Below are 26,963 nucleotides of genomic sequence, written 5' to 3' on the forward strand. Positions count from 1 at the left end.
GATCTGAAATCCTTAGACTTGGGTCCCATCTCCAAGGCTTGGCTCCCATTTCTAAGACACCTACAGTCCTTAAGGTTGGGATCCATCCCAAACTTGTGTCCCCCCATCTCCAAGAGATCTGCAATCTTTAGACCTGGGTCCCTTCCAAGACTTGGGTCCCATCTCCAAGAGACATGCAATCCTTAGACTTGGGTGCTATCCAAGATCTTCAGACCTGGGTCCCATCCAAGACTTGGGGTCCCATCTCCAAGAGACCTAGGGGCCTGCAAAGTCCTCCCAAACCCTCCTGGTCCCATCCAAGTCATATCCATATGCAACCTGTCCGATCTATTTTGGAGAGGAGCATCTTTTTGGCCAGGAGGGCTGCTCTCCCTCCCTCCTTCCCTTGCCCTGCCCCGGGCGGGGTTTCCTCCTCTGATGCTGGTGATGCTGATGCTGATGAGGAGGAGGAGGGCGTCCCCGCCTGGCCTCCTGGAGGATGAAGGCTCCCGGGGAAGATGTGTGAGCAGGCAGCGCGCTATTGCCGCTCCAGCGTCCACAAGCTCCTCCGCAAGCAGAGCCCCGCCGCGCCTGGTCCGGCCGCCTTGGACGGACTCCTCCGCTGGATCGCCACCAAGATGAGCGACAAGAGCCTCTTGCCGGGAGAGGAGGAGGAGGAGGAGGAGGAAGGAGCAGAGGAGGAAGGCAAGGCAGCCCCCGAGCAAAGGAAGGGTGCCTCCGTCATCCTCGATGTGAGTTGGACTGCCTTGGCTTGCAAGGCAAGGAAGGCAAGGCAGAGAGGTGCTGAAGACAGCAGCCACTTGCCTCCCCTTTGCTGCCTCGGTCCCTTTTGCAAGCTCTTTCCTGAGATCTCTCCACAGAGAGTCCTCCAAAGAGGGACACTTTTGGAGGGGGGGGTGTTAGGGGGTCTCTCCTGTCCCCCCCCCCCCCCACAACCACCAAGATCCCAAACCTTTGCAAGGCAGCACCCACTTTCCTCCCCTTTTCTGCACCAGTCCTTTGGGCAAGATCTTTCTCTAGATCTCTCTTCATGCACAGAGTCCTCCAAAGATTGAGGGGGGATCCCTTTGGTGGATTTGGTTTCAGGGATCACTTCTGTCCCCGGAGGAAGATCCCAAGCTGGGAGGCTTTGGAAGCAAGGACTCTCCTATCTATCTATCTATCTATCTATCTATCTATCTATCTATCTATCTATCATCTGTCTTTGGCAAGCTCTTTCCTTAGATCTCTCTTCATGCACAGATTTCTCCCAAAAGGGACACTTTTGGGGTCCCTTTGGGGGGGTTGGTTTTGGGGGTCACTCTTGTTCGCCTCCCCTGTAAGCAAGGACCCTCTATCTATCTATCTATCTATCTATCTATCTATCTATCTATCTATCTATCTAATCATCTGTCTTTGGCAAGCTCTTTCCTTAGATCTCTCTTCATGCACAGATTTCTCCCAAAAGGGACACTTTTGGGGTCCCTTTGGGGGGGGTTGGTTTTGGGGGTCACTCTTGTTCGCCTCCCTTGTAAGCAAGGACCCTCTATCTATCTATCTATCTATCTATCTATCTATCTATCTATCTATCTATCTATCTATCATCTGTCTTTGGCAAGCTCTTTCCTTAGATCTCTCTTCATGCACAGATTTCTCCCAAAAGGGACACTTTTGGGGTCCTTTTGGGGGGGTTGGTTTTGGGGGTCACTCTTGTTCGCCTCCCCTGTAAGCAAGGACCCTCTTGGCAAGTTCTTTCCATGGATCTCTCCAGAAAGGTCCCTTTGGCTTCTCCCAATAATGATGGGATCCCTCTTGGATTTGGGATGCAGTGGTTTGTGAGCGTGGCTTCGACCCCATCCTAGGGCTTTCCTGGCAAGTTCTCTTCAGAGGGTTTGGGGTCGGGTTGCTTTTTGGGGTCCCTGCCCTCTTCTGAGGCTGAGAGAGTGGGGCAACCCAAATACAGTATTGGTGGAATATTTGCACATGCATAGAGATATCTTGCTGATGGGACCCAAATCTAAACATGAAATCCATTTACCTTTCATATACCCCCTGAACGCATAGAGCCTAATGGTCATTTTGGACACAATCTTTGCAATAATTTTGTGCATGAAACAAAGTTTATGACAGTATCTCCTTCCTCTCCATATGTTGTTGTCGTTGTGTGCCTTCAAGTTGTTTCCAATGTATTGCGACCCTAAGGTCCATAGGGTTTTCTTGGCAGGCTTCTTTTGAGGGGGTTTGCCATTGCCATCCTCTGAGGTTGAGAGAGTGTGACTTGCCCAAGGTTACCCAATGGGTTTCTATGTCCAAACCGGGATTCGAACCCTGGTCCCCAGCATCCTAGTCCAACATTCAAACCACTACGCCACACTGGCTCTCCCCATATGCTATGCTAATAGTTTCCATTTGTACAGCCACTTATATGGGTTCGTAAGGTGCTTTTGTTCCTATTTTCTCAGCGGTTATCCAAACTACTCTCTTACAACAGCCCTGCGGGGTGGGCCAGCCAGTCACTATAAGGACAGGTTAAAGCGGTGCCAAAGTGCATAACTTCTGTAGTGCAGATGCAGCCTTTGTCAGCTTTGGAAGTGTCTTGGATTCTATTTGGGTGAATCAGCCTTGCAGAAGGAGCAGGGATTTGGAGGATGAAGATGTGCTGAAGTTTTTATTCCTTGCTAATGAAGAATATCATGACTCCATGGCCGCCCACCTCTGCGGAAGTCCTATTTTTTATTTCTCTATGAATCACAGCAACTATAATTCATGGGGACTAAGCTTTTAAAAAGTTAGAAACCTCTATGATCCCCTGCAGAATCCACATTTCATTTTTTGATGCCCTCTATGAATCACAGAGACTATAATTCAATGGGTCTAAGCTTTGAAAAAGTTAGACGTCTCTATACGGTTTGTCATCCTGGCATTATGATGGGTTACGATTCTGGAAGAAAGGCAATTTTTCCCCTCTTTGCATTTCATTTAAAAGGTCAGGTAACAGATAACAAAAGATTTGATGTCTGCGGCGTCCACACTGCAGAAATAATCCGGTTTGACACCACTTAAACTGCAATGGCTCAGTGCTATGGAATTCTGGAAAGTGCATTTTATTGTGGCACCAGGGCTCTCTGATAGCGAAGGCTCAAATCTCACAAAACTACAGTTCCCAAGAAGTCCATAGCATTGAGCCGAGGGAGTTAAAGTGGTGTCAAACTGGATTATTTCTGCAGTGTGGACTCAACCATAGATAAATTTGCATTATCTTGGTTTTCCTGGGGGGAAAGCTTCTCTCTAGCCACCTTGAGTCCCTGCATCATGATGATGATGATGATGATGATGATGATGATGATGATGATGATGATGACAGCCTTTGAAATTAGTCTTCTTTTCAGAAGGAAAGTTACTTCTGGAAAGCTAACTCCAACATGCAAGTGGATGCAAACCTCAGTTAAAGCCAGTTACTTTTACTGCCAAGCAATACATAAATAGGCAACTTGAATGAATGCATGTTGTTGTTGTTGTTATTGTTGTATGCCTTCAATTTGTTGCTGACTTATAGGGACCCTGGTATAGTGGTCTAAGCATTGGACTATGACTCTGGAGACCAGGGTTTGGTTCCCAGTTTAGCCATGAAACCCATTAGGTAACCTTGGGCAAGTCACACTCTCTCAGCCTCAGAGGCGGGCAATGGCAAACCTCCTCTGAACAAATCTGGCCAAGAAAAATCCCACAACAGATTGGCCTTAGGGGCACCATAAATCGGAAACGACTTGAAGGCATACAACATTGACAAAAGGTGAACCTTTGGGGGTTTTCTTGGGTAGTTTCTTGTTTGCTGTTGCCATCCTGTGAAGCTGAGAGAGTGTGACTTGTCAGCTTCTTAAGTGGTCACCCATTGATTTCAGCGGTCTGCCCTTTGTGGGACTTGGCTTCTCTGAACAGCTGGACTCAGGGCAGAACTGCCTGCAATGTATCCTAAGCATGCATACTTGGGAATGAGCATCACTGAACACATCTAAGTACCTTGTAGGAGTCTTCGTATTTAAGAACAGTTTTAAGGTGGAAGAGGGTAAGCTTCAACATCTATGGGTTGATGCCAACTTTTCCTCCCGCTGCAAGTAGGTAAAGTTGGCATCAACCCATAGATAGCCTATCCATTTTCGTGCAACTGTCCTTAAATACGAAGACTCCTACAAACCCAAAAGGTACTTAAATGTGTTCAGTGATGCTCATTCCCAAGTATGCAGGCTTAGGATCCATTGCAGGCAGCCTTTACTGCAGTCTATGCTATGATATCTTTTGCTCAGTTAGCCTCAAAGATCCCTTTGCAGACTGATATCCTATGGCTGTGTCTCATTGGTAGGTTCCCTTGTATATGCTATACGATATATTTAAAATGATACATTTGTTGTAGTTGTTGCGCGCCTTCAAGTCATTTCCGACTTATGGTGACCCAAGACGAACCTATGATGGAGTTTTCTTGGCCCGATTTCTCAAAGGGGGTTTGCCATTGCCATCCTCTGAGGCTGAGAGAGTGTGACTTGCCCAAAGCCACTCAGTAGGTTTCATGGCTCAATGGGGATTCGAACTCTGGTCTTCAGAGTTGTAGTCCAATGCTTAAACTACTATGCTAAACTACCAATCTTATACATTGGGATGGAGCATAGTTTAGTGTAACGATTCCCCACCATCTCACAATTCTGTCTTTCTCACCATTTGTCTATACAGAGATGTCCAAGTCTTGTTTAAAATTATTATTATTCCTGGCATCTCATACCTGATGCCTTGAAAAACTGTTGCCATTCCGTCTTAATAATACTAGGCTAGGCCTGGCTTACTATAAGGATCAAACATGTGCCAACTCATAATTCTGACTGAGTTCAGTCGAGCTTGTTGCTGGATTAAATATTTATAGGATTGCCATCTGGCAGAATTGATTTGGAAGTAAGGATTAGATATTTTAAACAAAGTACTGACAGTGCTTTTTGGAGCTGGGTGGTTAACGTCGCTACTGGACACTGGCGTTTCCCAAAATCAGCTAATGTACTTGTCTACTTAATGGGGAAAAATGGGTCTCCGCTGTTATGGATAAATGAGCCCGGTTGGAGCAATTGAAACGCACACAAATCAAACTGCCTCTCCTGCGACGGACTCCTTGGTACTGTATTAAGTTGGACCTAATGGCCCAATAAGATACACATTTGTATCGTCTCCTGGGTGCTTCCGACGGGAAACCAGTAGCGCAAAGTTAATAGGTATTTTTATTTGCAGCTCAGCATTTGGGTCATGGCTTTCCAGAGGCTGCGTGTAATTGATCCGTTTCTTCCAGCTTTCTTAATAATAAGTAGGGTTTGCAGTGAAAATCTGTTCAGTATTCCTGCCAGCTATGTTGGCGTTTTTCAGGACTGGCAGCCAAACTTTGTTCACTTTCAGGGTTTCTTCTTTCCCATTGAAGTTGTCCAGGTGCTTATGGATTTCAATGGCTTCCCTGTGCATTCTGACCTGATAGTTGTTGTTGGCATGGTCCAGAATTTCAGTGTTTTCAAATAGCATTTTATGCCCAGGATGGTTTATAACATGTTCTGCTACTGCTGATTCTTTCTGGCTGGCCCAGTCTGCAGTGTCTCCCGTGTTCCCCGATTCATGTTTGGACGCTGCGTTTGGTGGTCCCTATGTAGACTTGAAATCTGCAAACACCTAAACAACTTCAACAGGAAAGAAGAAACCCTTAAAGTTAAAAAAAAATGGGTACCAGTCCTGAAAAACACCAAAATCAAGACCCAGCAAGTGCAAATGAAAAGCACCCAGACAGTGGATTAAATGGATACCCTGAGGCCTTGCCACACAGACCAACATGTAAATTACTTCCTTTCAACCAGGTATATATACCCAATTCACTTCCATTTACTTCCACTTCTCTGACAATGCCAGCCACAGATGCTGGCAAAACGTCAGGAACAAACTCTTCCAGAACAGAACAGTTGCTAAGGGACATGAGAAAGAGGATGCTATGGTCTGCTTCTGGGTTTACAAAAGGCAACTGTCTGGCCAGTGTGGGAACTAAATGTTGGACTCGATAGGTCTTTGGATGGATTCAGCAGTACTCCTAGAGTTGGAAGGGATCCTGAGGGCCATCTAATACAACCCCTTGCCAGTCTTTATGTATTTCCCCAAATCTGCTGAGTAAAGTGCTTTATCAAAGCTAAATCTCTCCATATCTTGCCCTGAGGGTCAAACACGATGCTCTAGTGAATGCATATTCCCTGTGATGAACACATTTTCCTTCCAACTATGGGAGACACATGCCCCAGTGATCACACTAGTAAATTAAGCCTCCATCCGCTCTGCAGAAATACTCCATTTTGACACTGCTTTAATGGTCATGGCTCTGTTCTGGTCCCTCAATAAACTACCATTCCCATAATTCCATAGTATGGAGCCATGGTTGTTAAAGCGGTGTCAAACCGGATTATTTCTGCAGTGTGGATGGAGTCTATGCCTATGATTACCTTCCAATGAGCATCAAAAACAAAGCATACTAAATGCAGGTGTGCACATGCAATGACAGGCTATCACCACACGAGGGAGCACTTCAGCTAAATTAATCCTATAGTTTGAACCTGATTTGTTTTAATATTCCTTGAATTCTATAGCTGTTTTGTACAGTTTTGTCCATTGCACACTAAGTTAATTGGTCCCATATCAGAATTTATATAGCTATATTTTCTAATCCCCCTAAAGAATGAGTTGCATATACGTATTTTGTGTTTGTATTAAATAATATTCCCCTGCGATGAACAACGCAGTGAGTGTGAGTTATTGGAACATGCCTGTTAAGATGCATTATTGCTCAAGTTAAAAGATATATTTAGTTAGCAGAAGTCAGAGGATGAGCACAATAAGCCAGCAAAACTCTGTACATCCCCCTCTCCCCATTTCTTTCTCTAATGCAATTTAACGGTTTAAATGAGAACTCTTCTTTGTAAGATGGTTTGCATTTCTGAAAGCTGCAGATTCCATTTCCTCTGGCTGAAGATATTTTGTTCGGGATGAATGCCATTTCATAGATGAAAACTGGGACATGTATGGCTGAGCCACAAAAGTTATTAGCGAGGAAGAACTTACTCCTCAGCACCTCCTTCCATCTCTCACGAAAACAGGAATTGCTATACAATGCGCTATCGATTTTACCATTTCCAGCTTAATTTGGCCCTTTGGGCTCATTTGCCTCTTGTAGACGTTAATTATGATTTTTTCCTCCATCAAATTGCCTGCTATTTATTCTGGGGTTTGCAGCTCTTTCCCGTTCTTGCCCATCTAGTGCCTTGTTGCTGGGATTTTATATGTTTTACCCACCATTTAAAAATTAACAGAGCTTCCCAGAAGTACTTAGTTGGAAGCTATGATCTCCTCTAGGGTTTAATATGGAGCAGCAAGCACACATTGGGATTGCCGAAGATGCTTCTCCCTTTCCTTCCTCATAGCTATGTCTCAGTTTCCTGGTCATTGCAACAACCAGTTAGAAAAATCAAAGATACAGTCCAGAGTTTTTGGACTATATCTCCCATAAGTGCTGCCTAGAAAAGGGGAAAGATGCAGCCTGGAATATATAGAGGGTCCCAGGTTGGAGAAGGCAGGTAGGAACTATGTGCATTAAAATTGGTGCTGGAGATGATCTTCCTTTGCTTTTTCCTTTTCTGCTATGTCTTTAGGTAGTAAGCCTGTTTTGTTTTAATGGTTTGAATGTTGGACTACGACTCTGGAGTCCAGGGTTCGATTTCCCGCTCAGCCATGAGACCCACTGAATCCATCCAAAGGCCTATTGAGTTCAACATTTAGACCCCACACTGGCCTTTTGTAAACCCTTGGACAAGTCACACTCTCTCAGCCTCAGGGGAAGGCAATGGCAAACCTCCTCTGAACAAACCTTGTCCAGAAGACTCCAAGACACGGTCATTGTAAGTCGAGAAACAACTTGGAGGTGCACAACAACAACAACAAACACCCTGTTCAGCATATTCTGCTAGTACACAAGAAGCGCCAGTTGTGAAATTCTCTTTATGCATTATGTATTTTGACACGTAACCGACGTTCTCTGTATGGCTGAGAGCAGGGATGGGGAAATGATTTGGGTTCAAGTGCTCCATTCATGCCAGGAAGGGATGCCAAGAGGATGCAAGCTGGCATCATAGGGCTGGAACCAGTCCTTTCTCTCATTCACATGTATGAATACACTCCATGCATATGTACAAAGACACACCGATAGACTCGTTTATATACAACAGTAGAGAGCTCTGTACATGCCTTGTCTTTCCATATAGCAAACTGAATTATATCTGAATTGTCGATTTGCACAGACGGCTGCACACTGCAGCTGGGTCTTGCAAAGTGTCTTTGGTTGAGGGTGTTCTTTATTCCTTTGGAAACTAGCATTTGCCCAGACTCAGACATCATTTGAGGTCCATTTCTTCGTTGAGAGACCAAATTCAAAACCACTTAGCTTATCTGTGTCTGTGATAGTATTGCTCACACACTTGCCTTTTGAACATTTTCCATTTCGGTTCTCTCCCACATCCATTTTTCTTCCTTTCTTTTCTCCTTTGCACCATTGTTACCTTCGAATTGTGACCCAGAAAAGAGAGAATGTTGTTCTAGGGGTGAATGAAAGCTATTTTTAAACCACACTCTTTTTAGTCCAACAATAACAGCAACAGTTTTGTTTTGTATTTGTTTAATCAGATTTCTTCTATATTCCATTGGAATGAATGAATCGGCCCAGGATCAAAATGAATACTTTGCTATATTCTGCAGAAACAAGTGGCTCTTCTCCTTTAAACATGGATGTCATACATTGAACTACTCAATGCAAGCATCAAGCCATCAGATCTTTCTTGGTGGCTTTATATTCTCATGTGCCGCCTCTTATAGGCAAACGTTGCCTGAGGACACTGAGACCCAAGAGCCTCTTGAATCAATACATGACGTTTGGGTACGTAGCGTTGAAATGTTCGAAGTGCATGCACAGATCATACATTTTAAAACCATGTATATGTTCCGCTGTGTGTAGGGTCATAGTGTGGGAAGCAGTTGGGGAAATCTGAGTTGGAGAATCAATGATGGGGAGATATTGCCCTCTCTCTCTCCTCCGATGGTTTTATTTCTGTCTGCTTACTCTCAAAAGTCCTTTGCATATTGGAAAGAAAACCCACTCATGGAGGGGATTCAGGAAGAAAGCCATGGGCACAGTGGCTGCGAAGGATGCCAGCCATTGGAAAGTGCTAAGACAGAGCTGTGCTAGTTTGCAAAGGGATCTTGTAGCACCTTTGAGACTAACTAAGGGCAGGTCTACATGTGCTGAAGGAACTGCTTTTTCCCTGCCCTCTGAATACATCTCTCCTGGCAAACATCTCCCTGAGGAACCATCATGAGGAGCTCCTGTTCTTCAAACATTTACTGCTGCACCACAGGGCATCCTATTCTGCAGCATCTTTGCCTTTTGGCAACCTACCTGCCATGAGACGCTAAAGCACTGAATCTTTGTCTGGCATGGTCTTGGTGGTCAGGGATCTTGAAACAGTTTTTAAGGCCTGTGTGCAGGGTCAACATTGATGGTCAGGTTGTTATTAATTTTGCATAAGGCTAGAGACTTCTAATAACTTTTCCCATCCATTAACATTAAAATACACTTAAATATAAAGAGTCTGACAAGCACAGTGTGTACCAGAATAGTATAGTCTGCCTCCATGTATTCATTGGAACTTCCATGTAAGTGTGCCTTGGATAGATTCAAGGCAGCCTTTATTATTCTGGGGAGAGGGACTCTCAATAACAATAGCTACATTAATATTAGTAAAGTACAGTGTATCCTCCACATTCGCAGGGGTTAGGGGCGCAACCACCTCCCCAATCTTTCCCCCACATATTATTTCCAACAGATACCTTCTGATATATTATGCATCTCCTCCTCTTCCTCCTTTTCTTTTGGCTTGCTTTGATCTAAATTTATCTCCTTCCCACGCAGTAGTGCTTTCACTTCTTTTATTACTATACATTAATTATACAAGCCGTGCAAGGCTCATGGAGACCTGCTGGCTGGGAACATCTTTTTAATAATAATAATAATAATAATAATAATAATAATAATAATAATAATAATACAGCCAGAGTATCCAGTATCAGTTCACTGTACTGTACTTGCATCCGCTTTCCTCCTCTTGTCTTTTTGACTCCTAAAGTCAGACCTTGCAGAAGGTGACTTCTCCCTTCTTTGTCCCCTCTTTGACCGCAAATGTCTTTTACCCAACAAATTGGGGAATGTAATGCCTGCGCTGGAGTCCCGCTAGTGCCATCTTGTTGTATATTTGTCACACGTTGATTTCTCCCTGGCTGTTCATTGTGGCCTGTTGTTTGTTCTTGTGATGCTTTTTTTGCGGTGCATCTGTGCAAGAGTTCAACTAAAGTACAAGGGAGGACAAATGGGACACTTAAAATGTCAACAGAGGATGTCTTTAGGAAAATCAGTTTACTGACATGGAAGTATATGGGGTGGACATCTTATATCTGGCTGCTGGACTATTTGGGTGGCATTATAGACTTGTATGCCCTCCATTATTTCATAGATGAGAACTGGGACATGTTTGGTAAGGGTCCTAGGGGTCTGGAATGAATAGAAATATTTCCCAGTAGTAAAGAAACACTAAGATTAAGATATGTTTGGCATATGTTTGGTATTCATATTACACTATATTGGCTGTTATGAAATAGTAAATATGTCTCTTTCTTTCATTCTAGATCTTCAGACGGGCTGACAAAAATGGTAAGTCTGCTTATTCATGGTGTTTGTCTGTCTTTCTGAATAGTGTTATTTATAAGATGAACGAAAATGTGATTTTAAAAAAGAAATTGGAGAAAGGGATGTAAGGCAGGAGAGGAGGCAGACTGAATTCCCATCATTCTGGGGTTGAAACCAATTTTGCAACTCCCAAATCTGGGGAAATGCACATGCTGCCTTGGAAAGTCATACATTTCTAAGGTTTTGGGTAAACCAATGCATACAAAACCATGCTCAGGTTTGAAAAAAATGTGTCCGGTTAACTGTATACATTTGAAAAATACATACACACTCACTTTAGTCAATGAGGAAATACATTAAATGTGTACATTAGGAAATGTATTAGTGAACTGCATGAAATTCAGCGATATAATGTGAGACACAATGTATTAAGCAGTATAGAGATGTATTCGCTATTGCTACTATATAATATGGGGATGTAGCATTTTAAATACAGGTTGTCCTCCATAACATTTAACTGTGTCCAAAGAAAGAGGTCTCTCTAGGCATCTGGATGTCCTCCGATGTGACTCTATGGTCAACTTCTGCTGGAGGTGTCCTCTCCAGCCATTTTCTAGGTCCTCCAGGACAATTCTATGATATTTCTGTGGTGGTTTGCTATTGTCTGTGGTTTAATTTATAAACAGTAAGGAGTTTATCAAATGAAGGAGATTAGGAGTTTATCCTATTAATATCCTGGGAAAATCACGTAATTACGCGAAACAAAGAGGGGACAGAGAAGGGAGAAGTCACCTTATGCAAGGTCTGACTTTAGGAGTCAGTGAAACTCAAAAAGACAAGAGGAGGAAAGCTAATCTTGTACAAAACCCGCCATTAAAGTGGTCACAAAGAAGCATTAACACATATCTTTTTAATTTCGGGATTTCAGCAACAATGCATTTCCGATATCACTTTATTTATGAAATTGCGTGCCATTTCCACTTTATTTGCAGGATGCTTTAAATATGCTTTCATATCTCTTTAATGCCGAAATTAGCCTCGGTGTTATAAATTCCTATGTCTGGGAATCCCATGGATACAGTAAGATATAAGATCAAGTATGGGATTACAGAAAGTGCATAGTTGCACATAACTGATCATAAACCCAGTATGTAATTTCCAGGGTTTTTCCGGCTATAATATGTAGTTTTGAGTATGCTTCCTCACTAATAATGTTTGCTCTCTTATTGCCTGGCCCTTTTGACCATGGTCCGATGTTGCTCTGCCACACATGCCCTAATTTTCATCTGTGAAATATTGGAGGGTTTGCCTTCAAATCATGGCAAGAGGTGCCAGTTGTTGTCTTCAGAGATGCCAAGAATTAAGGACGCAGGGCTGCAAATTGGTCTTTAGGTATCCTTCCCGCTGAGTAGTACAAGGGGGTGATGAATTGCTTTCCAATGGCTTCCTTAGCTTGACTGGGGTCCTTTTCTGCAGCATACTTAGAATTATGATAAATCCAGCTGCCTTGGGGAATGTTGCTCTAATCCAGTGAAGTTGCTGACATGCTGCGATGCTTTGTCCTTTTCAAAACAGTTAGAACTAGTGACCTGTAAAAAAAAACCAACCCGGGTCAACCACTTACGGCTGCATTAAGAAGTAAAAGGCCAAGGTGCTAAAACATAGCCAGCCCCCTTGAAAGCCTTTGCGTGTTGCGTCTGTCGGACTCGTAAAAGGTGAAATGAAAGTGTTTATTGGACTTGTAAAGGTGAAAGAAAGTTAAAATTAGGGTGAAATTGGAGTGTGCACCAAGCAGTTTATTTTAATAGGCAGCACTGGACACCTCAAATGAAAGGGCAAAGTGAGCCCATTGCATGGGTTTAGTGCACCCATCCCTGAATACTGTATATACTCATGTATAAGTCTAGAAATTTAGGTTAAAAAATTGACCCCCAAAACCTGAGTCAACATCTATGGGTCAATATAAGTAATGTATTTCATTGCATACACACACACACACACACACACACACATATATATATATGGTGAAAGGCCTGGAAACACTGACCTCTTCTGCTGTTTCATCAATCCAGCCTAGTATGTGCACAAATAGTTATGCTTGCTGGAATCTTTTTCCCTTTACATCCTTCATTACATGACCCTAAGTTTTACCCTTGACTTATCCACGGGGGTCATATCAAAATCCGTAATTTTGGCCCCAAAACTTGCCCCCAACTTTTTTATTTTTATTATTATTAACCCAGGAAATGCTGGGAGTTGTACACCTCTCTGTTTTGGACACATGCCCTGGATCTTTGCATGCCATAGTCTTCTAAAAGAAATCAGCAACGGATCCATCCAAGCAGTTTGAGTAATGAACATTTCACACAACGGAGCAAGAAGAGTCAAAACAAAAGCCGGCTCCTGATTTCCTCAGTTTCCAGCCGATTGCTAACTAGACGTACTAACATCTGTTGTGGAAATACGAATTGTCACAATATTAGGGAGACTTGGTGTTGGCGGCACTTGAGATCCTGTGGCAGAATCAGAAGATTTGTGTCAGAGATGTGCCAAGAAAAAACTCTGAATGCTGCTGAATTAGCCATTTGGTCAAAGATGTGGAGTAGCAGTGACAGATTCTGTCAGCCCCAGATGAAATTGCTTGAACAATTCCAATTGAAGCCACCAATATGTGTGTTTCTTAGCTTCGAAATATACTATTCAGTGACTTGTGATTAGAGGTGGGAAGAATATTCAAAAATGGTTGAAAAATGCATTTCTTTAATGTTGAGAAACCCCAATTAGAAGAATCTTGGACTGATGGGAACCTTTGCAGTTCAGGACTTATTCCATGCACAATTTGCACACAACAGAGCATTTTCTAGGCAGGAGATAAAAAATCTTCTCTTCCAAGAATACAATTTCTGTACAAAAACATTATTTTCTGTCCACTTTCTGTATAAGCCCCAACCTGGGAATGTCTTCCAATGTAGGCCATGTTACTGAAAGGGTATACATGAGTACATACAGACTTATACATGAGTATATACAGTACAAGTAGCACTCTTCCACCCTTATGCGAAACTTGCATAAAATGCTAAACTTGCATAAAATGACATCCAAACCAGGTCAACATAACAACTGATGCATAATGTAAAAGTGAGTTGCTACAAGAGGGAATGAGAGAGAGAAAAGATGAGAAGATCCATAAAAAGCCAAGGGCATATGTACAGAAATTCAAGCTTTTAATCGCTTGCTGCATGGTCCTTGAAATGAAACGTATCTTTTATCTGTGTTTTAATATACTTTATATGCATATGACTATGGATCACATGCATATCGATGGTGCATATTGTGGTGGCATGTTGTTCTTTGTTGCTTCTCTAGTTTTGGGTATCATTCTCCTGGATTTGGTAGGGTTTTTATAACAGGGTTGTCAGGGAGCTGATTCAATGGATGTTCTTTTATTCTATTCCATTCTCTGTGTTGCATAGTTACATAGCAACCGATATTTCCACTTCGGACTTGGATGGTTTTGAAAAACTAGCAGATAAAGGCATGGAGGATGGTTGTCAAAGGGCATTTAGTCTTGTTTTGTTTTGTGACTGGGGGAAGATAAATAGAGATTTCTTTTGCAAGCCTATTTGCTGAGAAATGTGCATCTGAGGAAATCCCATTGTGGGAGGCAAATGGAAGAGAAGAAGAAGATGGTTAAGGGAAGTGTGCCCAGACTGTGTCAAGAAAACAGAGCTTGGAAAAGCGACTTCTTTGCAACTCCGCATATCCTACAGTTAGCATGGTTGGGTGATTATGCACCCAAAAGGATTTCTCACAGCTAACACAGGGCTTGTCTACATGGGTGATTTATCCCAAATTCACCCCAGGCTCACTGCGTCTAGTTTACATCCCCAAACCAAGTCTACACTACACTCACCCACACCTGATTTGGTCTTCCTCCCCTTAACCCACATTTAAATAATGCACTTTTTGCTCCGGATTTTTCTGTGCAATTCACAATGATGGTGGTGGCTGCCTTCATTCGTGGTCCTTGCCGGATCTGCCCAATTTTGGGCATAGATTTCTCTGAGATCAGAATGAGATGCCCAGCATCAATATCAAGGCTGGGTGCTTCATTGTGATCTTGAAAGTGGCATCAGGGGGCAAATGGGAGCCATGCTGGAAGGCAGCAACCCGTCATTTGCTGTGAAAGTCTGAAAACCAGCGGCAAAAGAGAACAGGTAAGGAGGGAATTTGGGGCCAGAATATTCTGGAGTATTCTGGCTAGTGTAGTTTTACTGGCATTTGAACCCATTTTGCTACAGCTATGAAGACCTTAAGACAGCCAGTGTGCTGTAGTAGTTCGAGCGTTGGACTTGGAGACCAGGGTTCGAATCCTGTCTCGGCCATGTAAATACATTGGGTGATGTAGGGCAAGTCACACTCTCTCAGCCTCAGAGGATGGCAATGGCAAACCCCCTCTGAAGAAACTTGCCATGAAAAGCCTATGATAGGTTCACTATACATTGGAAATGATTTGAAGGCACATAACACCATGGACAGACACACATGAAGACCTTAGCCATCATTAACTCTAAAGGGCTCTGATTTTACCTTATTGCTCAGTTCACCTGCTTCTCATCTCACCTCCTGCATAAGCTAACATTGTCCTGATTTTCAGACCATCCCTGGGAGAATTGGTTCTTCTTCTGAGAAACTTTCCAAAGCTTGCCTTCTTTCTTGCTTTTGCTTTGGTGTCAGATGTCGCCCCTTTTTGAGCTAAGATCTCTCACAAAAGGGTTGGGTTGGCAGCCTTGCCCATTCATCCTCCTCCTTCCCTCCAACCTAAATAATGCCAGTTCCTCGGATTTCAATAAAACAAGCTGATTCTGCATTTGATCAAAGCTGGATGCAGTACAAGGAGATTTGGTTTGAGGTTTCCCAAGAGGGCCGCAAGCACTGAGAAAAGTGCACCCGGTGTTTTAATGGATTTCTTGTGTAACGTCTTTGCTCTTGGACTTTATGAATAAATTGCAAAAGCAAAAACCACAAAGCCCCATGTCAATGTGAGGACAGTTGGTACTTAAATACCTCTGATGCTCTCCCTGGAAGCAGAAGATGAGCACAAAAATCTGGGGTGGAACATTTCTCCTTGCAAAGTTTCTACTTGCAGTGGGTTTGCATCCCTCATCCTGACCTAGGTAGCATTCATGGAGGGTATATCCTACTTGTGTTTTGAAGTGGTACAATCATCATGAGATGTAGCTCAGGCCTAAAAGTCGGTGGCTGAAACATAAAACTCTCATTTATTCACATGAAGCAGGCATTTTATTTTGAGCAGTTGCCAGTTCTCCATGTTTGCGATGTATATAATGCAATAAATTTGGAGGCCATATTGATCCCAGCCATTTTTCACATGTATAGACCAGCCATTCCCAAACTCTGGTCCTCCAGGTGTTTTGGACGTCAGTTCTCAGCATCCCTGACCATTCGCTAGGTTGGCAGAGGCTGCTGGGAGTTGAAGTCCAAAACACCCCAAGGATCATAGTTTGGGAACCTTTGATACAGACAAAACAAAATAAAAATTGTACATGGTAGATGGCTGAAACCCAGAAGTTTGTTCACAACTCTTCAGGTGTGGTGACAATGTTGTCGAATGCATGCCTTGTAGGCCTGGCTCTGGGAAAATCCTGCTACAAAAGGCGACTCTGGAGGACCGAAATGGATGAAAGTTTCAATGTATCAGAAGGCTACATGTTTGTGCCACAAAACTCACAATCCTCCCATCTACCTTGTCCTCACCAGAGCACAAGGTTCAGAATGTGCCGGCACTTAAACCATGTGATCTTCCTCCTCCATCATTTCATTTAATCATTTAATGAAGTTACACCTAACTAGAAAATGAATGGCATTACAGGGACTGATATTACTGTTCATTATTATAATCATAATATAAGTTAAATATGGCTTTTTTAATTGAGTGAAGGGAATTAATTACAAATAACACATTATTTCCCAGTTCTGATAGTAGTTTGCAAAATATAGCATGCCCTCTAACTTCATTCAGCCTCTAGTATCTTCCTCTCTGCTTTTTCCATTGTCTATAAGAAGTTTTATTCTCAGGTCTGATCTGTTTTATCTCAGAGCAGATGAATTACCCAAGAGTTGGTAATCCAAATCTTCATAGGAAGAGGCACTGAAATGCATTATTTAGTTCTGTCAAGATCAAGTTTGAAAAGACGGCAAAGCGGAGCGCAAGGCATATTGGCAAAATAGCCTATTGTGGTTCCATCTCCGTCTTTCTTAGGAAGTTAATTCTCATTGTGAGCCCTTATTTCCAGTCCTCCCAATTTCCTGTTAATCACTTTTCTGCAAACTGCGTTTCCTGGGGTAGCAGGGAATTAGAGTTAATAATTCAGGCCGTCATATTGTAAGAAAGCCAAAGCCCATTAGCTTGTCAGATTCCTAGGGCTGATTTGCACAGCCTTGGTCTCACTGTCTGGGTATTTCAGTTTACCCATCTAATACATTTAATTGTTGCTTTCTCCGAGAGGATTACAGTTCTGACGTTAATCTGCAAAAGAAAACAATAAAGAAACAATTAGCAGTTGTAATCGCAATTAAAGTCTGATTATTGCGTGAAATTGGGTTTATCTGTGTTTCTAAATCTCCATCGGTGGCTGTTGAACATTCTGCTTTGGCATCTAGTTCCTATGGAACTCAGTTAGGATTACCTTTGAGTAAAGAGCTAGAGGTCTATTGCTGCGAACCGTCTCAGATGATCTTGGGTTGTAACTCCCATCATCCCTGATCATTCACCATGTGTCATGTCCAGCAGGGTACCAAGTTCAGAAACTCTGGCTTCACTAGTTAGACTCAGAAAACTTATATCTCAGCTCAACCATGAAACCCACTGGGCAAGTGACACTCTCTCAGCCTCAGGGGAAGGTAAAGACAAACCTCCTCTGAACCAAGCTTGCCAAGAAAAACCCATGATAGTGGGTTGCCATGAGTTGAAAATGGTTTGAAGGCACACAACCACAACAAGATCCAGTCTAGTGATGTCCATTACGATCCATAGGGAGAGGCGGGATAGAAGTTGTTGTTGTTGTCATTGTTGTTGTTGTCCAAACTGACCAGCAATTATTAAAATTGCTTAACTAAACTACACACAAATTCAGACTTCCGGCGGGCTTAATTCTCATTTGCTACCATTAATAAACATAGCTCAATGGTATGCAATTCTGTAGGAGAGATTTGGTGCTGCAACAGACGACAGATCCCAGGATTCCACAGCATGGAGCCATGGCATTTAAAATGGTGCCAAACTGCATTAATTCTGGAGTAGTGGCAGCAGACTCAAGTATCTGGTCTTAAAGCATCTATAGGCTGAAATGAGTCCGGCCTCTTAGCTATGAAACCTCAGTTTTCATCATCTTGAAGTGCATCTTCCCTATTATCGCGGGGCCAACCAGAGCAGACCCATTGAATCAATAGGAATTTGGCAAGTCAATATTTTTTGTCAGTTCCATCGATTCATCGGACCTATTCTGCCTGGAGTAAACAGTTGGGTTTTGACCCTTGGGAGGAGAATCTTATTACAATTTCCAGTGACCTAGCCCCAGGATTTTAAGTGCAGAAGTAATAAGAACAACAGCGGCGTATATATAATTCATAAACTCATTTCCTGAGAGAGTTTGAACAGATGACCAAAATCAAATTCTTTCTGAGATTATTTTGGTCGACGTGATATTAAAAATGCACAGTGTTAAAATGGAAGATAATGAGCTTTTCGGTTCCATTCATTGTGCCTTGGAGGGAAGTATGTATGAAAGAAGGCAGACCAAAAGACTGTAAAAAAGGTTTCTGTTGTTGTTGCATTCCTACAAGTCATTCCCGACTTATGGCGACCCTAATGCAAACCTATCCTTGGGTTTTCTTGGCAAGATTTGTTCAGAGGCGGGTTGCCACTGCCTTCCTCTGAGGCTGAGAGAGTGTGACTTGCTTGAGGTCACTCAGTGGGCTTCCATGGCCGAGTCGGCATTCGAACCCTGGTCTCCAGAGTCATCATCCAATGCATAGTCCTCTGGATTAGCAAGAGTCAACCATGAACCACTGAACCCAGTTCCCATCCCCTTTGCCTTGTGTGTTGTGTCCAGTTAGATTGTGAGCCTGTGGGCAGGGAACTCTCCAACTAATTGTTACATTTAAAGACAGAGCCAATGTTAGTCTAGAAAATCAGTGTGCAAAGGGGTCTTGTAGCACCTTTGAGATTGATTGCAAGAAAGAAGCTGGGAGCATGAACTTTTGTAGATGAGTGTGAGGAAAGTACACTTAAGTCTAGGAAAGCTCATGCTCCCAGCCGCTTTCTTTCAGTCAGTCTCAAGGGTGCTCCAAGATCCCTTTGCATACTGAGTAGTATTTCTGCTGCTGTATTTATTGCTAATGGAGCGCACCAGGGAATTCCAAAAGAAAATCAACAACTGCTTTATAGACTATAGCAAAGCCTTTGCTTGCATAGATCATGAAAGACTAGGGAAGGCCTTAAAGACATGGGAGCGCTAACACTTCTGATAGTCATCATGAAGAAACTATAAGAAGAAGAGGCTATTGTCAGAACAGAACATGGAGAAACTGAGAATGGTTCCCAGTTAGAAAAGGGGTCAAGCAAGGATGCATCCTTTCACCTTATCTGTTCAACTTACATGCAGAATATATTATAAGTAAAGAAGCCTTGGACATAGAAGGAGTGAAAACAGGAGGAAGGAATAGCAACAATCTAATTGGCAGATGACACCATAAATACTAGCAGAAAACCTCAAAGACCTGGAACAGCTACTAAGGAAGACCAAGGAAGAAAGTGCAAAGGCAGGCTTAATGTTGACCATAAAGAAAACCAAAATAATGACCACCGAGGACCTTCACAAGTTCAACCTAGGCCATGAAGAAATAGAAATAGTAAAAGAATTCCAATATCTGGGATCAAACATTGATAGAAACAGGGACTGCAGTCAGGAGATCAGAAGAAGATTAAGGATGGGGAAGGTGGCTATGAAAGAACTAGAGAAGATCCTAAAATGCAAAGATATACACAACTGAGCACAAAAGTTAGAATCGTACAAGCCGTCATATTCTCTCTTGCCATGGATGGATGTGAGAGATGAAGAGTTAAAGAAGATAGGAAGAAAATCCATTCATTGGAGATATGATGCTGGAGAAGAGTGCTGAGGAGCCCATGGACAGCCAAAAGGACAAACAAATGGGTCCTGGAGCAGATCAAGCTGGAAACCTCCTGGAAGAAGCCAAGATGACCAAACTGAGGCTGTCGTGCTTTGGACACATCATGAGAAGGACGGACTCATTGGAAAAGACAATAATGCTGGGAAAGGGGGAGGGAAGTATGAAGAAAGGAAGGCCACAGATGGACGGACTTTATTAAGGAGGTCACTATGGCTTTTATGGAGTTGCAGGAATTAAGCAGAGAAGTGGAGGACGAGGTCTTGGAGATGGCCCATCCATTTTAAAGTTAGCTTCCCAGTTGCTATCTCTCTCATTTTGCCTTGCAGTTGTCTTCAATGTTCAAGGTATGTTTGAAATAAGTGTTTAATATTTCTCTTTCTGTGTTCATTTTTTGGGGGTAATTTTTTTTTTAAATTAGAGAGGGGGGGGGAAGCACAAATTGGACCGTTGGGCCCAGAGCTACCCCTCGAGCGTGTAGTAAAGTTATTACCCTATTGCTCTTGCAACCTGCCACTGGAGCAAAATAAATGAGGACCTGAATAATTCCTTTGTTCGAGGAATTCAAGCTCTGGGCAAGCTAATAGAAAGTACATAAGTCATAGCGGCCGTGTATGTCTAATAAAATTTTAATTGCTTTCCTGATGAACATCGCTACCTGAAGACTACTTTCTGCTGCAGCCGTATCTCGCCTAACCTATACACTCCCTCCGCTTTTCGCGTTGCCATCTCCTAACATTTCGCTCGATCATTCGAAAGGAAAATCACGCTGTGATGGATCGAAGTGTAAAAATAGCCCAGGAGGCACCGGTGGGTGACTAATTGCCGGTCTAATTTTGCAGCGGCGCATGCGGAAAATGGCTGGATTAGAATTTAAGGCATTAAATTTTTCATTAGATTTGAGATCAAGCAGACTTTTTTTTTTCCTGGGGCAGATGTACTTTGAAAGCTGTACTCGGCAGTGGATCTTTTTGGCAAGGATTCATGCTCAGCTACTCACAGTGGCTCAGCCAAGCTGTTGTTCCTCCTAAGGACGTGATTCTTGGCTAATATTCTTCTCAAAGGAGTAGTCTCAGCAATTTTCTTCTCCTTGCGAGCGCCTCTTCGAAAACCATGCAGCATTTGGTGACTGTTTGCAGTCTGAGACTTGCTCTGTGCAAAAATTAAAAAATTGTGCATGGTTGATTTGTACAGAAAATAGCATTGTCTGTGCAAAGAAACTGGTTGCATGTTCTGCACAGAATAGAACATGAAGAAGAAGGTTGTAAGCCGCCTTGGGTCCCAACTTGGGAGAAAGGCAGTATAAAAATAAAATAAAGAATGCTGTTTTCTACAAGGAAAATATTTCTGAACACACACACACACACATATATATATTGTGCAGATAATGTTGTTAATGCTGTTGTGCTGAATGAATCTTCAACTTGGAAGAGTCTCATCATTCCAGAATTCTTCTCACCAGGATCATCATCCATCATCATCATCATCTATTTATTTATGGCCATAGACCAAAATAGTCTGCAGGGATACTTTCCTGTAAAGGCAAGAGCTGTTGCCACGTAAGTCTATAAGGCAGCTTTTGCATACAGTTTTCATCAACACACATTTTAATTCTAGGATAACCATCATTCCCTATAGTCTGGTAAAAGGGAACAGAAGATTTTGTTTGCATCTGTGTCAAACGCTTATGAGGAACACCTGTAATATTCATCAGCACTTAAAGGTACCTTATTAAACTGAGATGTCTGGTTCGAATCCGCTTAGGCTGCATCAGCACTGCAGATATAACGCAGACTCCACTTTGAACTGCCATGGCTCAATACTATGGAATTCTGGGAATGGTAGTTTGTTGAGGCACAAGAGCTCTGCAGTTAAAGTGGGGTCAAACTGGATTATTTCTGCGGCACGGATGCAGCCAAAGTTGCAATAACAAAGCTTCTGTTTCCCCCATGAAGTTACTCTCCTTTCCTACCATTACTAGAGGTAGATTTCAGGTTTGATCTTCCAAGGATCTTCCCATTCCTAGTCTTGTTCTGATTTCTTGACTGCAGTCTCCATTCTGATCAGTGTTTGGTCCAAGGTATGGCAACTCTTTTAACTATTTCTATGTCCTCATTGTCTAGGTTGAATGTATGTAGTTCCTCCATGGTCATTATTTGTGTTTTCTTTATGTTCAGCATGAGGCCTGCCTTTGCACTTTTCTTCTTTGACCTGCCATAGTAATTGTTCCAAGTCTGTGATCTGCCAAGCTTTACTTTTCCCTTAAGTTTTCTCCATCTTTCTGTAAGTGAACCGACAGTTAAGAAAGCATCTTTACAATTATCCTGCATTATTCTGCATTAGGAGGAGGGGAAAACCCAACAACTTGACAACTGCCCACACAAGTGGAGTACCTCTGGTGAATCATCTCTGTTCAGGACTGGGAAATGTGATAAGCTTTTTTATGATGAAGGCAGAAGGGGATTTTAAAGTTGTTAGGAAAGGAAATTAAATCTGCTTGTCTTTTAGTCACTGTATCCAAATGGCAGAGGTGGCCTCTTCTGTTAAGGAGCATAGAATCATAGAATTGGAAGAGACCACAAGGGCCATCCAGTCCAACCCCATTCTGCCATGCAGAAAATCCAAATCAAAGCATCCCCAGCAGATGGCAATCTAGCCTCTGCTTAAAGACCTCCAAGGAAGGAGACTCCACTATACTCCGAGGAAGGAGTTTGTTCCACTGTTGAACAACCCTTACTGTCAGGAAGTTCTTCCTAATGTTGAGGTGGAATCTCTTTTCCTGGAGCTTGCATCCATTGTTCCGGGTCCTGTTCTCTGGAGCAGCAGAAAACAAGCTTGTTCCCTCCTCAATATGACATCCTTTCAAATATTTAAACAGGGCTATCCTATCACCTCTTAACCTTCTCTTCTCCAGGCTAAACATCTCCAGCTCCCTAAGTCGTTCCTCATAGGGCAAGGTTTCCAGACCTTTCACCATTTTAGTCACCTTCCTCTGGACACGCTCCAGTTTCTCAATGTCCTTTTTGAATTGTGGTGCCCAGAACTGGACACAATATTCCAGGTGGGGGCTGACCAGAGCAGAATAGAGTGGCACTATGACTTCCCTTGATCTAGACACTTTACTTTTATTGATGCAGCCTAAAATTGCATTGGCCTTTTTAGCTGCCGCATCGCACTATTGACTCATGTTCAACTTGTGGTCTACTTGGACTCCCAGATCCATTTCACATGTAGTTTCATTCAGCCAGGTGTCCCCCATCCTATATTTGTGCATTTAATTTTTCTGCCCTAAGTGCAGTACCTTACATTTCTCTGTGTTGAATTTCATTTTGTTAGCTTTGGCCCAGCTTTCTAGTCTATTCAGATCATTAGAGCAACTTGCTTTAAGCATATGTTCAGCTCTTCTGATTTTCATGAAACAAAGGCAGAAAGAGCTCCTTATAGGGAAGGGTGAATATTTTGTTTCAGTACATTTTTTAAAATCAGAATTCATTCAAAGTCATACATTCATATGTGGGGTGGGGGAAAAGATTTTAAAAATGTATTGTTTGCCTTCAAGTTGTTTCCGACTTACGGGGACCCTGTCATAGGGTTTTCTTAGCAAGTTTTGAAACCAATTTTTTCCAAATTTGAGGTCTATAGTTTATTATTCTTGGTGGTGGTGGTTGTTAACTACCTTCCAGTTGACTTCAGCTCATGGCGACCCTATGGTTGGACATCTCCAAGAGCTCCTGTCCTCAAGTGCTCTGCTCAGGTCCTGCAAATTCATCCCTATGTTAAAAAGGACGAAGCTTCATTTCAGCTCTAGAGGGAAATAACAAGTGCATGCATTCCAGTGTTAAGGAGATCTGAATACTGGTTAAGTCTAGCAATCCTTAATAGAAAAGTGACCATCTTGAGGCACGCCGGATGTTGTTGGACTCCTTGAGTGGATGAGATGGAGACAGAAGTTCAACAACATCTGAAGAACTACATGATACCTGTACTGGTTTTAATGGTGTGGTTTCTATGTAAAGGCCCTATTAAATAGCGGATGGTGGAACTCTGATGGATATGCTGATTGCTATCGTTTGAAAATTTCAACAAAAAGAAGAAAAGGGCAATAATTTTGCTGCCTCGGCGCTGTGCCTTTGTCTGTGTGTGGGCTCTATGGGCAGAACAAGGTGGAAGGCGTGGGGCAAGCATGGCATGGAAACCCAGCTATTTTGATCCAGAGAACATCTGGTGGTGTTCAAACACTCCTTCCTTTCTTTGAAACCCACCAATTAAGGCTTGATCTCAGACAACCCAGAAGAGCCTGTGCACTTTCTCCGTGGGTTTAGGAGATGTGCCTTTCCTTTCCCGATCCTCATTAGCAAGACCAGGAGCAACAAATGTGAGCGAGATGACATTGTTGTGGCTGGGGATTTTAATGACCTCGATGGTATGATTCGTGGAGGAAAACGGGACAGAGGATCTGCCCTGTGCTCATCCTCCACGTGTTCCTTGTCAGAGGCATGACTCGATTAATGGGCTATGACTTATTAAAGGAATCTTTCCCACACGGTGGAACACATAGGCCTGAAAGGCTTAATTGGCGATAGCCTCTTTGACCTTGCTGTCATTGGGCAAGAGCAGCGTGAAAAGGGCAATATGAAACATTTATAGAGCTGCCGTCGCATTTGAGATCACAAGGACCTTATTGCCAGCCAGGAGGATGACCCTGGTAGATCTCAGAATGGAAGCAGTAGGAAGGTATAAAGTATTTCTCTGAAGCGGTGCAACAAAGCCGTCAGAGCAAATGAGTTGGTAGCTGTACCAAGATGACCATTGGTTCGGCTCTCAGTTGGTCAAGACTGGAAAAGTCTTAACTATTGCATTAAAATACAATGCAAATGAAATCCATGTCTGCAGCTTTGACTTTTGCGGATTTAATTATTCACGGATATGATTAACATGTTCTTTCTAGGATTATCTAAGTCCTCCAGCATGACTCTGTTGGAAGTTGACCATAGAGTCATGCTGGAGGACCTAGAGATTCCTAGAGAAAACACTCTCCTAGGCATTTCATAGACTTGAGTCTACATCCTTGGATGCTACGAAAGCTCATGCTCCCAGCTTCTTTCTTTCAGCTAGACTCAAATGTGCAACAAGGTCCCTTTACATACTAATTTTCCAGATGGCTATGCCTTTGAGTTCTACCATTTATAATGTGGTCTTCCCAGTGAGTCATGCAGTGCCATGATGAGTCCAAAGGATGATAACCCTCAATTTAGTCATTTTGGCCTTCTAGTGTTGGTCAAAGCTACTTCACACACAAGTGTTATGGCCACATCATAACCTGGTGGCCATCCTTTTGATGGGAAGCTTGTCTGGTACCCAGAGTACTAGGCTGGTCCTCAGGTGACAGATACACTATTTCTGGGGCTATAGCTGAAGTGGTAGGACCTCCGTGGTTGAACCTGCCAGGGCTTCTCCTCCACTGCCATCCTCCCTTGAAAATCCATAGTCACCTCCATTCTGTAATGAGGAAGCGGAGTTGCACTTTGTGGTAGAAAGGCATAAGTGATGATCCAGTATTTTGCCCAGTTTCATTGATGCTGAAGGCAGCATGCAATAAACATTTAGTATGGGTGAGCATCTGAAGGGCATGTTCTTTGCAAACTGGTGAGTCTCGGAGAAAGCGGTGGAGTCCTCCCACTCCAGGCCCTTCTTCCCATTCTGCATGCAGCTTTTCTAATTACAGTGTTTGTACACGTTCTGCATTCTTAATTAGTCATTACGGGTAGAATATTCCAATGGCATGCGGGAGCCTATTTGCCCATTGTTCCTGCAAATCAAGTAATGCATGGATTTCAAGCAATATAATTATGCATATGAGTAAGTCTGTATGCAGATGTTGGTCAACACTGCTGCAGTTTTTGAACAGGTACATATTGGTTCTTTGTGCCTAGCTAGGGGGGAAATAAGCCTAATGTAATTCTTGATAAGGGAAGGTCTGTAACTCAGTGGCAGAGTATTAGTAACTTTATTAATACAAAGGGGTACCATACAGCCACGCTGCCGTGTCTATGGCACTCTTTGGAGGGTGCAAGAAGGAGACGCTTTTTTGGCTCCTTTTTGTGCCTTCCAAAGGCTGGATCAGGGCCTTGGCATAAGGTTGCCACAGCCACAATCCAACCAACAGACACACATGTGGAGTATCCTTCCTTAGAAGTCTTTAAGCAGAGGCTAGATGGCCATCTGTCGGGTATGCTTTGATTGAGAGTTTCTGTATTGCAGAAGAAAGGTGTTGGACTGGATGGCCCTTGGGGTCTCTTCCAACTTTATGATTCTATGTGGCCAAATTTTGCTTGATTTCTTTTATGGCTTTCTCCCCAAGTAGAGTAAAAAGCTTTGATGGATCCAATGCACACTGATGGACTGGAGGTAACTTAATGGATCATTATCAGGTTCTATTGCATTGGGTCTCATTTCTCCCATGAAAGACATGTTACGAATGTATTAAACAGAATGAAAATATTGTGAGAGTGCCAAGCGTCCTCCTTGGATAAGCATGTGGCTGGTGCTGTGGGTTCAATTAGGTGTTCTGTGCATGTTTGACACGATTCTGTATTGACCAAAGGGATGGAATAGGAATTGGCCCAGATCACAGATCTTCTCATCCCTCCTAGCCCTGGAAACAAACTAGGCTGCCTACTGCATTGGGGATCCCTACATATGTGAGGTTGTAATATATTTCAGATGCTTCCGTATACACAAACTCTGTTTCGTGCACAACATTATTTAAAATACTATGTATAAAATTACCTTTATGGTATGTGTACAAGGTGTCTATGAAGCATAAATGAATGTTGTGTTTCAACTTGGGTCCCATCTCCAAGATAGCTCATGATGTACAGTACAGTCGGCCCTCCATATATATATATATATATATATTCCAAATGGCAAACCTTGATTTTGCCATTTTATATAAGGTACGCCATTTTGCTATGCAATTGTA

The 26,963-nt window shown here is 42.8% G+C and overlaps 1 protein-coding gene across 2 annotated transcripts in view; it reads left to right on the plus strand.

Annotated features, from left to right (window-relative positions):
• The first annotated feature begins 451 nt into the window (after positions 1–451).
• LOC149306033 (N-terminal EF-hand calcium-binding protein 2-like) overlaps positions 452–26,963 on the plus strand; it is an 88,520-nt gene continuing 62,008 nt past the window's right edge. The window contains exons 1-2 of one of the 2 annotated variants that reach the window (XM_089539943.1): positions 452–731; positions 10,768–10,792. In XM_089539943.1, coding sequence (XP_089396069.1) covers positions 498–731; positions 10,768–10,792 — 259 coding nt within the window. In that variant the 5' untranslated portion in view covers positions 452–497. The remainder of the gene's footprint in view (positions 732–10,767; positions 10,793–26,963) is intronic. The other variant, XM_089539945.1, reaches the window with a different exon arrangement.

This window comes from Sceloporus occidentalis, unplaced genomic scaffold, assembly GCF_023333645.1.
Source record: "Sceloporus occidentalis isolate IW3139 unplaced genomic scaffold, rSceOcc1.0.p SCAF_10, whole genome shotgun sequence".
In the NCBI taxonomy this organism is placed as follows: Eukaryota; Metazoa; Chordata; class Lepidosauria; order Squamata; family Phrynosomatidae; genus Sceloporus; species Sceloporus occidentalis.